The following is a 13,630-nucleotide window of genomic DNA, read 5'->3' as shown; positions in this document are numbered from 1 at the left end:
ATATTCCAAGTATAAAGTAAAGCCATTAATAGTTTAGTTGATGAATCCACTTTGAATTACTTTGGAATAAAGGACTAATACTTCACATCACGGTATTTCAAACATCTAATGAAAATTTCACCACGTAAGGTTGCTACTCCTACTTAAAAGTTAATTAACTTGCAACTAATATTTTGAAGTTGCTCGTTCATTTCATAGACGGTACCGCATAGCGTCCTACTGAAAAGTAGATTTTGCATTGCAAGACGTATTTCAAACTGGTTGTATAGGGTGTCTTTTAAACGCATCCCAAATTACAAGTACTGCAAAACACTGATTAAGGACATAACTAGCTCATAGCTTTGTAGCCCTGTTTTCTATACTATATTGCCTATCAGATGACATTCATTGTTGTATTTTTTGCCTACACGGTTTGGTGTTATGGGGAATTTATTGTGAATAATAATCCACGTAGTGTTTTTGTCATCTTAAGAGTACAGTTATTGTAGGCCTGTATGTATTGTAGGCCAACGTTTTTTGTTTCCTACAGATCCGGTTTCTTTATAGTAGTTTACGCTACGATCGCGCAATGATAGTGTTAACGGGTAGAAAATTTAAGGTACGAGCCTTGGCGAGTGCCATAAAAACATCTACGAGTGTCGTTAACACTATTTACGCGAGTTGCGTACACTACTTTACCTGAAATCGGGTTTTAGTTACTAATAATAATCACTACTCAAAACTTCTAAAAAGGTTATGTTTTCGTTTATAATCTCTCATTGTCACTGACATTGATGCAACGACTCATTGTACCAATCACTTATTGCACCAATCGTTAACAATTAAATTGGTAAACAGCTGATTAGTTTAAGTTCGAATCATTACAATTTTACTTCATCTCTCTCAATCCTTGAACCTCATTGGTCCATTACCCGTGTTGTTAAGTAAAACTATGCTGTTATGTAAGTAAACAATGCTGTTATGAGAAACTTTTCAATTCTAAGAACTGAACTGAAACGGCTACTTAAAAAAAAAAAAAAAACGGTCGTAAGTAATTTAGCAGTTTGCGCAACGATTGCGTAAAGATAGTGTTAACGACACGAGTGGAGAATTTAAGGTACGGGCCTTGGCGAGTATTATGCTATAGGGTGTGCCAGACTACCCGACCGACTTCTATAGCTCCATCATGAAAGTGAATAAAAACCTAATTTCAACTGTTTCGACCCCAAGGAATCCAGAAAAAATATTTTTACACCCAAAAAGCGCCCAAAAGGGTAGATTTTGTGGGGTGGGAGTGGTTTTGGGGAAATTTTCAAATGTAAAGGGGGGTCGAGTTATACCTCATTTTAAAGGTCTTTGAGTCCTGAGTATTTTATTGGAATAAGTTTAAAATAATTTTCATCCCTATTAACAGGGTTCAAAAACTTACAAAAAATAGACCTTTGAATAACTTTTCACTGCGTAGATGTGAAATTTTATGGGGGGTTGACATTTTCATAACACTTGAATTGCTAAATGAGCTTTAAAAAAACTTTGATTTCAACCATTTTCCTAACTTTTTACTTATGTTACGCATTTTCAAACTTTTTGAAGTTTCAAAAGCTGTTATCTCAAAAATTTCAAATGGTAATATGGATTTTCTGGTACCTTTATTGGTTAAATAACTATAGCGAGATTAGTGCATTTTAATGTTTACTAAATGTTATTCTAAGTGTTTGCTGTTGTAAATGTAGACGTCTAGCTATGATTAAAACTAATTATGTCTGAGAAAATAAAATAATACCCAGATTGTAAAACTTGGAAGATTTAATAAAGGAAAGAACGGGAGTGGAAATATTCTTAGTATTTTACAATTCCATAGCTCTAATAGTGCTTAATAGCCTACATACTGATTGGCTCTTTGACTTCTACAAATACTCAAAGTGCCTTTCATTTTGTTCAATGCAAAACTCAACTCTGTTCGTAAATGAATCAACGGTACCTAATACTTCTTCTCCACTTAAATATGCTATTGCTATTTTACACCGCAGGTGCATTCTTATCTCGTACACGTCCATTATGTTCCGTATAATTTGTTTTATCTGATCGAACGTGACCAGTTTTACGCACACGCTCATTGATTTCATGATGAAAAATGTTTTATTTAGACGTAGCACTTAAACAAATTATTCATTCAAAGCACTATTAGAGCTATGGAATTGTAAAATAACTAAGAAAATTTTCAGTTGTGTTCTTTCCTTTATTCAATCATCCAAATTTATCAATCTAGGTATTATTTTATTTACTTATCAAACCTAGACGTGTACATTTACAACAGCAAACACTTTGAATGCCATTTAATAGACCATTAAAATATACTAATTTCGCTATAGCTCTTTAACCAATAAAGATAAAAATAAATTAAATGCAAAAATTGTAGCTAATTTTAAGGGCCAATTTTATGTAGTATGTGGTGAAACCCATGTTTCCATTTAATATTTTTGAAATAACAGTTTTCGAAACTTCAAAAAGTTTGAAAATGTGTAACATAAGTAAAAAGATAGGAAAATGGTTGAAATCAGGGTTTTTTTTTAGAGCTCATTTAGCAGTTAAAGTGTTATGAAAATTTCAAACTCCCACAAAATTTCACCTCTACATAGTAAAATGTTGTTCAAAAGGTATATTATTTGTACGTTTTTGAAAATCCTGTAAATAGGGATGGTAATAATATTAAAATTATTCCACTAAAATACTCAGGACTCAAAGACTTTTAAAATGAGGTATAACTCGACCCCCCTTTACATTTGAAAATTTCCCAAAAACCACCCTAACCCCACAAAATCTACCCTTTTGGGCGCTTTTGGGGTTTAAAAATAATGTTGCTGAATTCCTTGGGGTCGAATTAGGGGGTTCCAGTTGCAATTAGGTTTCTATTTGCTTTCATATTGGAGCTATAGAAGCCGGTCGGTTGGTCTGGGACACTCAGTATAACCCCCCATTGCCACTGACAGTGATGCAACGAAACATTGTACCAAACACTAATTGCAACACTCAACAATTAAATTGGCCTGAACAGGTGATTAGTTGAAGTTCGAATCATTACAATTTGACTTCTACTCTGTCAATCCTTGAACCTCATTGGTCTGTTGCCCGTGTTGTTATGAGTAAAATTATTCTGTTATAAAAGTTAACAATGCTGTTACGTGAAACTTTTCAATTCTAAGAACTGAACTGAAACTGCTACTTTAATAAACGATCGTAGGTAAAATTTTTAACAAGTCTGTAAATGGCTGATTTAATAATCCCAACTTGAATTGTACCTGGAAACTTAATTTAAAACCTTTTTGGCAAAACAGAAACACAATTGTCTTTTGTTAATGCATTCTTCTACAATATACATACTGTACTCTTAGAGCTTGCAAAACACCACGCTAAATCTCATTCACAATAAATACCCAATAAAACTAAACCTTATAGATAACTATGCAACAATGCATATCAGCTGATCGGCAATGAAGTAAAGAAAACAGTGATACCAAGTTATGAGATGGATACCTTAAATGTGTCTCTGGGTACAGTATTTGTAATTTGGGTTGTGTTAAGAACACTCTGTAGAATCTTAGGTGTTCAAATTATTTATATTTTATGAAATTAATCTCATAAACCGAGATTCCAAAAGTATGCCACGCTCTTATGTGTTTTGATAACACGAGTCAATGAACGGGAAGTTGTATTGTATACAAACTTGTTTGGTTGGAGTTTGCATCCTCCAATAACGCTGATCTTATAAACAAAAATCAGCTATTTTCATGACAACAATAGTCGAAATATGCGCAACACCGTCGTTGCTTCTCAGTGTCTTTTATTCGAAACTCTTGAGGCAGTCTACCCACAATGCACTTCTTACACGTATGCATCAGTCTACTGTTTCTGGTAAGTTTTTCTTGAATAAAAGAACAAGTGTTTTAAACTTTTTTTAGGTCTTGCAGTCTCAGTTTCAATATATGAATTATTTCCTAGAATTATAGTTTTATAGCGTTATTGAGCCACAAAATCTATTAAAGGAGACCAACCCAGTGCTACTACAATAGTTAAAAAATACATAGCTCTTGGATTATATACCTTTATGGCGTCGTCCATTTTGTATAGAAGTATTCTCTTACTAATGCTTGAAGGAAAACTACTTTGAATAGCGTGACATTTAGCTTTTGTTTCATTTCCCCCAAAATCCAAGACAATCCTGAAAGCAATACATTTTGTGGCGACAATCTTAAAACCAATTAGATCAATCAAAAGCCAGACATTTAGTCAGGTATTAGAGTTTTACCACAAAGCTTATTGTATTTGTAGGTGGTATTTTCGTATATTATATATTTGTAGTTTTTAGAGATCAAAAACAGAAATTACGAAGGTGGTTTCAGCTTTTGGTTTTTTAAATAACGTCAATTGTAAAAGCAAAACTCATCTGTAAGTTGAATATTGATCTAGATAGACACTAAAACCCATTCTAATGATCACAGAGCTAATGAGAAGAAACTTCATACGAGCAATTATTTAAGTACATATTGTTGTTAGTAGTCTACGAAACTCAGTGATCTGTTTTGAGTGACTCTTGGCTTTTATTTAAATACTATACTTATAAACAATGACCTTTATAATTAATCTGCTAAATTAATCTGCTAAATTAATCTTATAAATTACTCTGCATTGTGAGAAAATACTTTCTACTGTACTAAATTAAACAGCATAGGTATTTAAAATGCAAATGTCAAAGAACGCTTTTTTAAGATTAATCAATTCTCAATTGGCACTTGGTTGATATTGTATAACAGTATCTTCAATTCAAATGTGTAAGCTTAAAAATCCAATTTAAAATATTCTCCCAAACCTCTGTGTATATTAAACAAATGTGTCAGCAAAATGGTGCTGAGGAGTTTCTTTGCACAGATGCCCAACATGTTCAAAGCTTGCAACACGCCAAAAACATCGAAGTAAACGCTTGCAACTAAGCTAGTCATTACCATTTTATTGACAAAGACTACAAACTGAGACAAGGAAGACAATTTTGTCATAGAAAAGTCCAGGGGGTTATAAATTAGATGGTTTTAAGCGTACACTATTTGGCTATTACATTGCATATTTTTTGTTATTTCCAACCACCTAATTAACTATTTGCAAATTCTCAACAGATAGATTTGAGAAACTGCTTAGGTTTTTGAAACAGATCTATAAATCACAGCAAATGTTGAATATTTGATTGCTCCTTTTACAATAAAACACCTTTTGGGATCACACAATATATTTACTTGTATTGCGGTGTTTGTAATGTTGAATTTCACGTTTAGAAAATTTGTAAGTTTCTAAAATATCATGCAATGCTTAAACGAATACTTTTAACCGAATAATATTACAATAGGTATGGGCAGCAGAAGGAGTACCAGTGCCCAAGGAGGCAGACCAAGACATAGAAGACGACGAGGAGGTCGTGGCTGAGCTGGCGAGGAGGCTTCGTCCTCTAGAAACTCTAGAGGCCAAACAGAGACGACTGGAGGAGTTGGAGGCGCGGCAGAGGATGTTGAACGACCTGGAGTCCAGCCATCGCTCGCTGGACGAACAAGGGGCTGTGGAGTCCCACGGGTGTGGTGGAGGATGTTCCCAGGGGAGGGTCAGATCCAGGGTGTCCGAGGACCTGGAGGCTCAGTACGCGAAAGATCTTCATCCTCGGCCAATCTTCGGCCTCCTCAACGACATCCTGGAGACGGCGCAGTACGGCTGCAAGGTAGATAGTCCCCGCGCTCACTTCATTTTCTGATCGTCTGTCAACGTCCATGTGAGTATGATTTACTACTTATTTAGTATATGAGTGTAGCACAAAAACCAAGTACTTAGAATGCTCAAAATTCTGATTGTTCAGCTCCGAACATCTGGATTGCTCATTATTTGTTAAGATCGCTTAGTAATCAGAGGGTTGCCGGTTCGATTGTGAGAAAATTCAATAGCTTTAAATTGTTTGAAACTGGACTCTTTGTAATTTGGGTTTTAATAAATATACCTGGCTAAAATCCCTACTGGTTTTAGTCAGCAACATAGCTACCATCTCGCCGTGAAATACGCACCCCAGATGTGTCACCGTCGTAAAGATCCACTTCAATCTACATCTAAACCAGGTGAAAGTCTGGTGTGTATAAAATCCTAAGTGGTCGGGGTTTCATCTTATATATGTTGTACTGGAAACTAGCTGGTAGAGCGCGAGGATTCGATCTTCGGGGTCCAGGGAACAAATCCCACTTATCTTCTATACTTAGCCTGGAGAAACGTGTAAATGTAAATCGGTGACAGGATAGAGCCTATCGTAGGCCTACTAGAATTTGAACATCTACTAATTACATTAATACATTAATTGTACTCGTACGTAACTTAAACCATCGATTGCAGAATCCATAAATCCACATTACTATTTTCGTAAAGCATGATTTCTTATCACGGGGCGGATAAGGATGGGTACAGGAGGGAAGAGTCTGGTTGGTAGAGGGTATGTATATACGAGGGAGTCAAGAGTAGCGGCCCACAGTCCTCAGTAGATCCCAGTCACTCTCGCAGTACACACCTCAGACTGCAGACATCATGACCGGTAGATTGTCCCTCATCTGTTTGTGCGCTCTTCTAGTTGCGGTAAGAACAACAATCACTCTAAAACAACTTGATAACTAATTAAAATAATAAATTTCATAAGTATTTTGAATGTGATTTTATTGCTTTGTGAAATTAGTTTTGACTTCAAATGACTAATATTCATTTAGTGACTGGTTATTTATCACAAACGTAACAGCCAGTTAATAATATTTTAATTGATATGTTCAATAAACTTAAACATAAACCATTTCCTTGTGCCTTAGAAACTATGTTTGTTATTATTTTGAAAACTAATTTAAAATTGCTATCAATTATATTTTAGTATGTGGGTTTATTCCAAATCTGCTGATCAAATAGTATAGCATAGTATAATTTTTGTAGTATAACATCTTGCCATCTTGCCACTTTTTATTTTTTTTTAACAAGTGTTTATTTGAAAATCAAATTATTGGGTTGCATAGCATTAAATGTTTGGTAGTAAACTATATACGCAACAAGTTAGTCACATACAAACGGAAGAAAGGGGAAGATTTTCGTCAGATTTTGAGTTTTTGTCAGAAACAATATTGCGATGTCTGAGTAACTTTTCATTAAACAATATAATATTAAAAAAATTAGATTTTTTATATTCTTATTTATAGATGAATAACAGTGTATAAATATATATATTTTTTAAATGTCTAACCCGAATATGGTGTGTATAAATAATAAATAATGTATTGAAGAGGTAGAGATAAAACTCTTGATAATTTCCGTTTTAAGTTTCATGAAAGACCACGTACACAAGTTCCCATCACGTGGTTCTTTCATTTATCAATAAATAACTTATCTACTGTGATTAGGCTTAAGGAGTATCCAGGGTCCATCTAGTCAACTAGTATTAATGCTCCCCTTAAATAAAAACAGTACGATTGCTCTTTTTGTTTCTATAAACACTTTTATTTAAACTAACAAGTTGAAGGTACATTTTATGGGTTTTAGTTGGTCAATTGAATTTAAATATGTTCAGGAAACGTTTTTAACTTGACCATACCTCAGGAAACATCATGTACGAAATCGGAAATAGTTAATAGCGAGTAGGAAATTCTCAGGAAATACAAATATAAGTGTCGAGGTTTAGAGTGTTCACCTCATTAAAAACCTTCAATTCTAACAATAACAGTAAACCCGTGATCATAACTATGATTTTCAAATCAATGAATAGGTTAAAAATCTTGAATTATGCTGGGTAGTTGAATGGCTATAGTACACGCCCAGTAATAAGCATATCACAGACTCGATCATGAGAAATGTCTGATGCATTTCGACGGTTTGAAACTGGAGCCAGCTGACCCCAATCATAAGGATTTTTTTAAAGGTCCTGGCCCAAGAACCCAGCTGGTTTCTAAAAACTCTAGCACTAAGTCCAGCTGACTTAGTAGTTAACAAAGCTGTCATCTTTTTAACTCACAGTAACCCTGCACTCACCTTCGCCTTTAAATGTGTGTAAATATAATCCAACCTAAATAAAGGAGTAATTGTAGTAGTTATGATATCGGCTGTTTTGGGGTATTTGCTTAAATCCCTAATGAAACCAACTTAAATATTTCTATTTACCTCCTTCAGTGAGTAGAATTTCCGATTAAACAGATTAAAAGTTCCAATGGTTTGACGTCCTGATTCTTAAGACAAATCTCTTAAGGACACATTGATACAAAAATTAACGTTTGAAACGCAGAACAACTGTCTAGCCTATATAATGAGCTAACATTTGGCCAATTTGACATTTCACTAGTAAACAATTTACAAAATACTAATTTTTTGTTCGTTAGCGTATTTACTCTTCTGAATTGAGTTGGTCTATCCTTAACACTTCCGACAACTTATTGGATAAACAGATGAGTAAAAGATCTGAGAACCATTTTTGACTTTTGATTGAATAATATATGGTAAACACACAGCCTAGTTCACCTTTTCAGAAAGGTTAGTTCAGACTAACAGCTTTCGAGCGAAATTACATATTTATTTATCGCCCCACAAAATATTAGACATTTCTAATTTTGATAAAACTATTACACTAGGCAAAGTGTAACAACACTTTTTCTGCTCTGTTGAGCATTTCTAGTGAACGAAGATCTACAGCACGTACTATTTTAGTTTGGCCAGTACCGCAGATTGACCATCTGTCCCAATATATGGTATTTTGCGAAATCCGTAATCTTTAAAATACAAATTCCTATTTAGTAAACCCTTGTATGAACATTTCATATAAAATGCAAAAATTGCAATATAGATCCCTATATCACTCAAGTAGATATTACCGTCGTACCCCTGCTAGATTTTAGTATTGATATTATGGCGTTTTGCGATAAATTCGTCTAAGAGATACATAGTAAGTCCTACATAGTAAGTCCTACTGTTCGAGGACGATACATTTCAACAGGTAATGTGATTTGAGCTTCCGTTTGGCTGGTTTTTGTGTTAGGTCACTGTTTATTCATGCGCTGGTGCATCACAGCAGGAAATGTCGACTCATTTGAGGGTTTTTGTAGATTTTACTCACAAATGTGCCCGGCCCGTTGTGCTAATTTACACATTCGCATTTGTTCGACACTGATTCTGTGTTTGATACACGAATGCCAAAACATCATGCAAACCAATATTTGAAAATTTAAGGAATTCCGTTCTCTATTGTTTACCTTATTATGAATGTTATTAAGAAACTTAGGCTTGTTAAAATTACGATTTGCATTTTTGGAATTCTACTAGCCATAACATGGAAAGAGATACTTAAGTTTATACATATATTTATGCAATATAATATTGCATATTGTACCTCGCAAAAATAATCAATCTATGGAATAGTGCCATTTAGTGGTCACGTTCAATAATAAAATGAATCCCTGAAGTATTGTACAATATTACCTACGGTAGTTTCGGGATTATTAATCCGGTTGGGAATAATTAACCTGTAAAACCAACCCTTTCCACTCAGTGCATGTCTATGCATTTTCTCAACAAACACACGAAAAACGTTTTACACCTTGTACTAATTATGCAACTAAACTAAGCAAAATTTAAATTTCTGTCGGGACTCAAATTCTAACAATCCATCATTAAAAATGTCTCTCGGAACGATTCATTCTTATTTTTTATTCATAAATTGAATTGCGTTTACAATCCATGGTGTTATGGGTGTTAACAGAGTATATATATCCATCTAACAATGCTAATTCGAAGCTTAATCACCTTACCATTTTACTTTTAGGTAAACTCATATTGTATTACAAACACTTAAATCCATATGACAGGTATATTTACGTTCACCAAAGATCATAGTTCTCTTGTAACATATACATCTACATAGCATATTACTCTCTAACCACTAAATGGTCGCCAAGTAAACATATCTTGAGGAATATATACAACCAGTTTGTATTATGAGGTCCCCTGTGAATAAATACAATCACTGCACAAATTTGCCTATTGATCAGGCAGTTTCGCTGAGTTGTAGGTCAAGCATTTGTTAGCGCAGCGCAAACTCCCCTTGTTGCGCAAACGATGTTCATTGTCAAATCTTCTATCCGGTTTGCGCTTTCACAACCGAGTTGAGTACCAACTTTTGCGCTCATCGTCGATGCGTAGCGATGAAAGCTTAAAAGCTTTACTCTGTTCTACTTCAACAATTACTGCAGTAAACCTTCTACGACACAGGAAGGCTTATACTGTGTTATGTTAAATAGACAGTATACAGTAGACTTATGACTATACGCCTAGTGCTCATTTTGACGGGTAGGTACAGAGTCAAACACTGCTTTTTACTTTTATAGTGATAGCAAAACACACGCAACCAACTTATAGTTAAGTTATTGTGGGTAAAACCTATAACTACGAACGCCTACTTACCATTCACTCTTTTGGTCATATTGTAACGATATTTAAATGCAAATTCAGTATCTTAAATTCTGCGGGTTTAACAATAGACTAAACTCGACGAAGAATCAAAATTGAATCAGATTGAAACGAGAATCAGACAATCTGATGCATGCAATGTACTATATCATGACTACTATGTTGAGGAACGATATGAGAAAAAACAATACAACCTACGTGAATCGCCTCAAACATAATACATGCATAGAAAGAGTCCTAAAAATGGGTCGGTAATATCTTACGTCCAAAAACTGCGATGGTGAACTTTGGTTGTGTTTCCTGCATTTGTTTGTAAATTACGAGAAGAACGGTCTTCTGAACTCTAAAGAGATATTTTGATAGTATCGTATTGCAGTTTATTATTCACACCCATTCAAGACAATTTCTTCATCGTCAAAGATTGCATCCCATATGAGGTCGGAAACTAGCAATTGTCATTGTCTGAATGGCACAGGAGCGTTTAGAGGTCACTAGTGGGACAGTCAATTAAGGTCAGTGGAAGGTTATGGAGGAAATGGTTGACGAAACACTCAATTGGACCAATTGTCCTTCTGTTTCATTTTTAGTTTACGCAGGACGCTTCTATTGTCACTACGCACTTGCCTTGTCATTTATGTCTCTAAGGTCATGCAACAATACCTCAATCAAACCTTGGGCACTTGGATGATATCAGCATTCGAAGAGACTAATTAAAACTCTCTGAGGCTTCATACCTCCGGGGTCGCATAGCCAATCAAAAAATAGCATAGAAATGTATTCATTATACATGAACTTTGTTTGTATATAACTTTCATTATAGTACATGAATAAAGTTCATGTATTCATTCAGTTGGACTTATCCACCTATTTGTATTCCAGTAAATATCCAGCAACCCTGAGGACACACCAAATTTATAATTGTTTTATCGAGTTTCTATTTTTAAATAGCGTTATGGTTACAGAAAGTTTTCCCTTAATTCCATTCCCAGTATAAATACAACTGTTTAGATGAGTACTTCAGTTTGCAGCTACAAGAAATTTGCGAAGTTCTTGGTTTGTTTTGAACAATGAAACAATAAAATTGGCCAAATATTATGAATATGTATCCGTAAACAGGAAAACATTTTTTTTATTTGAATGGTTCTTATTTACACCTCAGAACTTTTAAAAGTCAAGCAGTACATTGGACACTATGGTAAACTGACGGTGAAGTTTCTTTTTAAAGTTTTAAAGTAAACATGATTGATCATAACTTCGAAGAATTAATATTTCTAGATTAAATTCTGCGGAAGACGTATTTTATCTCGTGAACAGGAACGCTCATAATTCTATCCAGGAATAGAATCATGGTAATACAAAAGCATGAACTAGCTCCTTTCTGATATACTCGTTATAGGTTCTAGAAAAATGTGCATCAGTGAATACAAGCCAACACAAAATTTCATACTCAAACCTATTTTGTGTCGTTTAGAATGAGTTTTCGCTTCACAGAGATTACCGATGCAAATCTCAAACCGGGAAGATTCCATAATAGTGATGACGTCAATCTGCAACTGTTTGCCTCGTAATCAGTATGTTTGTGTTGGTTAATGTTTGATTAGTCATGAGTCAATGCAGATAAGCTTTGATTACTCACCCACAATCTTGTTATTGTTTATGATTCATAGGCAAATAGTATACCACCAGACTTGGCCCTCTAAAGTCCAATAGCAAAATTCCTTGAACCCCAATCTGAATCTAATCGCTTGGTATGATTGCGATGCACTTTATGTTTTTCCAGTGACACAAAAAGTAACCAAACTTTAATTTGTAGGTTCACTGCCGCAACCTGAGAGAGCGTCGATCACCCGACAGCAGCGAGGAACACTCCTGGACTGACACGTTTAAGAACACCTTTGACAAGGCCAAGGAGAAGGTGTCCGGTGCCATCGAAGACGTCAAGGATTCGGACGCGTATGCCAAGGTCAAGGAAGGAGTCGGCCACGCTGGAGACAAACTTTCTGAGATCGGACAAAACATCAAAAACTCTAACGCGTATGAGAAGGTGAGCAGTGAACTCCACTCTGCTGGTGAGAAGATATCCGCAGTCGGAGACGACATCAAGAACTCCGACACCTTTCAAGGAGTGAAGTCCTCGCTGAACAAAGCGGCTGAGAACATCAAGGACAAGCTTGACGACTAGATTTGAACCACATTCACAAACACATCACTTTACTTACTTAACCATAATACTAACGTTAATGCTTTTATACCTCAATAAAGCTTTTTTACCTTAGCATTGCGAGTTTGTTTACCCCCCTAAACTGTTAGGGCAAGATCAACGACAAACAACTGGTGTAAAGGCTTAACAGGCCATCTGCTACCTTATATTGTTGAATACAATGCTTATATCAACAAAAGAAAGCTGCACTACCAAAAATATGTATTTAAAATCTATGTAAACGTAAGTATACATTAAAATGAATTTGAAATAGGTAATGGCGAGAGAAGATGGTATCTTCGAAAACACTTTTTGTTGTGTTGCTGATTTGTTGTTACGGTTAGGTATTTTTATTGAATTTACATTTAGTAACGTTGAAAGTCAGCAATCCAATTTTAAAAATCAAATCGTTTTCGCTATACTGCAAAGTGATTTTGCATTTTGTCCCAAATATTACAGCTCAGTGCTTTTTGCCAGAATTGTCAATCAATTATTAATAAAAGGAATGCGTATGTCAGTGACAGGAAAGTGACGAACTGTTTATTAATATAATTAATACTAGTAAATATAAATAAGTACGAGGTGTTTAGCCCGTCCTACGTACGGGAATTCAGTAGTCAGTTAAAACCGTGTACAATTCAGATCAGCTAGTTAACACATAAAGACAAAGTTTCTTGCAGTTTTAATGTGAAAAATCATCTTGTAAACAAATGCTGTGTGACCAAATAGGTTTTTATTCCATCATAGGCCTATACGATATGCATTTTAGATCCGATAATTTTACAATAAAACAGCAATTCTGCAGTTTTTGCTATGTGAAAAGCGTTGAAGTGAGATTTGCAGCCGATTCGCACAGACGCACACTGATTAAAAGTAGCCTACAGTAGAGAGAGTAATAGTCAATTGAGAAGTGACTTAGTCAACGATACCACCTTCCATAGCATACCT

At 35.0% G+C, this 13,630-nt stretch overlaps 2 protein-coding genes across 2 annotated transcripts; both read left to right on the top strand.

The window, feature by feature from the left end:
* Positions 1 to 3,817: 3,817 nt before the first annotated feature.
* Positions 3,818 to 5,784, top strand: LOC128997781 (uncharacterized). The gene is made up of 2 exons (XM_054423468.1): positions 3,818 to 3,891; positions 5,375 to 5,784. The coding sequence occupies exons 1-2, from the start codon at positions 3,853 to 3,855 to the stop codon at positions 5,768 to 5,770; spliced, it is 435 nt and encodes a 144-aa protein (XP_054279443.1). The 5' UTR covers positions 3,818 to 3,852; the 3' UTR covers positions 5,771 to 5,784.
* Positions 5,785 to 6,475: 691 nt separating this feature from the next.
* On the top strand, positions 6,476 to 12,757 carry LOC128998438 (uncharacterized). The gene is made up of 2 exons (XM_054424564.1): positions 6,476 to 6,630; positions 12,296 to 12,757. Exons 1-2 carry the CDS (start codon positions 6,583 to 6,585, stop codon positions 12,662 to 12,664), a joined length of 417 nt encoding a protein of 138 aa, XP_054280539.1. The 5' UTR covers positions 6,476 to 6,582; the 3' UTR covers positions 12,665 to 12,757.
* The last annotated feature ends 873 nt before the right edge of the window (positions 12,758 to 13,630 follow it).

Source organism: Macrosteles quadrilineatus, unplaced genomic scaffold, assembly GCF_028750875.1.
Source record: "Macrosteles quadrilineatus isolate MER2022 unplaced genomic scaffold, UCM_ALF_1.0 Scaffold_7__1_contigs__length_78375512, whole genome shotgun sequence".
Classification (NCBI taxonomy): domain Eukaryota; kingdom Metazoa; phylum Arthropoda; class Insecta; order Hemiptera; family Cicadellidae; genus Macrosteles; species Macrosteles quadrilineatus.
This window is presented reverse-complemented; position numbering and strand designations above follow the sequence as displayed.

Excerpts from the sequence above, each read along its gene's own strand:
- LOC128997781 (XM_054423468.1), top strand. The coding sequence starts at position 3,853 with ATGCACTTCTTACACGTATGCATCAGTCTACTGTTTCTG. Across the intron at positions 3,892-5,374 it reads GCATCAGTCTACTGTTTCTG|GTATGGGCAGCAGAAGGAGT; the intron begins GTAAGTTTTTCT and ends ATATTACAATAG.
- LOC128998438 (XM_054424564.1), top strand. The coding sequence starts at position 6,583 with ATGACCGGTAGATTGTCCCTCATCTGTTTGTGCGCTCTTCTAGTTGCG. Across the intron at positions 6,631-12,295 it reads TGTGCGCTCTTCTAGTTGCG|GTTCACTGCCGCAACCTGAG; the intron begins GTAAGAACAACA and ends TTTAATTTGTAG.